This window comes from Buceros rhinoceros, unplaced genomic scaffold, assembly GCF_000710305.1.
Source record: "Buceros rhinoceros silvestris isolate BGI_N320 unplaced genomic scaffold, ASM71030v1 scaffold15804, whole genome shotgun sequence".
In the NCBI taxonomy this organism is placed as follows: Eukaryota; Metazoa; Chordata; class Aves; order Bucerotiformes; family Bucerotidae; genus Buceros; species Buceros rhinoceros.
In genome coordinates this window covers 69,842-70,514 of record NW_010407824.1, presented here as the reverse complement: position 1 = coordinate 70,514, position 673 = coordinate 69,842, and the positions used below count along the sequence as shown (strand labels likewise).

The 673-nt window shown below is 54.1% G+C and overlaps 1 protein-coding gene across 1 annotated transcript in view; it reads right to left on the bottom strand.

Moving 5' to 3' along the window:
• Positions 1-276: 276 nt before the first annotated feature.
• Positions 277-673, bottom strand: part of LOC104492135 (GRB2-associated-binding protein 2-like) — a gene marked incomplete at its 3' end in the record, with an annotated part of 23,901 nt that continues 23,504 nt past the window's right edge. Inside the window, exon 2 of the mRNA XM_010134645.1 lies at positions 277-517. Within this exon, the coding sequence (XP_010132947.1) occupies positions 277-517 (241 nt within the window). The remainder of the gene's footprint in view (positions 518-673) is intronic.

Here is a 673-nt window from a genome sequence, read left to right as displayed (position 1 = left end):
TCTTAGGAGGGATGCTCCAGTCCCTGCAGCATCTTTATGTTATGGCCTTGCGCTATTCAGACAGTTTTTAATACAACCTAGAAAGCCAGGAAAACCAGGAGCTCGAGAGGTTGCCACTCTGACCTTCTCCTCCCAACTACAATGAGATGAAACCATCATTCAAGGCTTTCTCCAGCTTGGTCTTGCAGACCTCCAAGGATGGATGTGGCTTGAGCCACTTATCCCCAGCCCGCCCGCAGCTGTCCCTGAGGTTTGCTCCCAGGTGGGCTAAAATACCTTGTGTTTTCTGACTTTCTGCTCATACACTGGTGGAGGAAAAGGTAGTCCTGGGGGGCGCTGGCAGACAAGGTGCTCTGAAGGTGGCCAGCGGGCGAGTCAAAGGTGAACAGCGTGGGCTGGCTGGAGTGGGATGGTGCTGAGGACTTGCGCTCTCGCAGCAGGTGGTGGCTGGCACTACTGAGCTCTGCTGGGGAGGACCGTGGTCCATGGTTCATGGAGGCAATGGTCCTCAGGGTATCTGTGAAGGGAAAAAAAACAAGCATAAGTAGCCGGATGCAGCAACCCCACAGCCTGTGTTGCTGGGATTCTCCTTACTTCAATGCTCCGGCATTTATGGAGGTCGGTGCAGTTTGCTCATGGCTCTGAGTGATGCACTCAGCAGCAGGCACCTCTA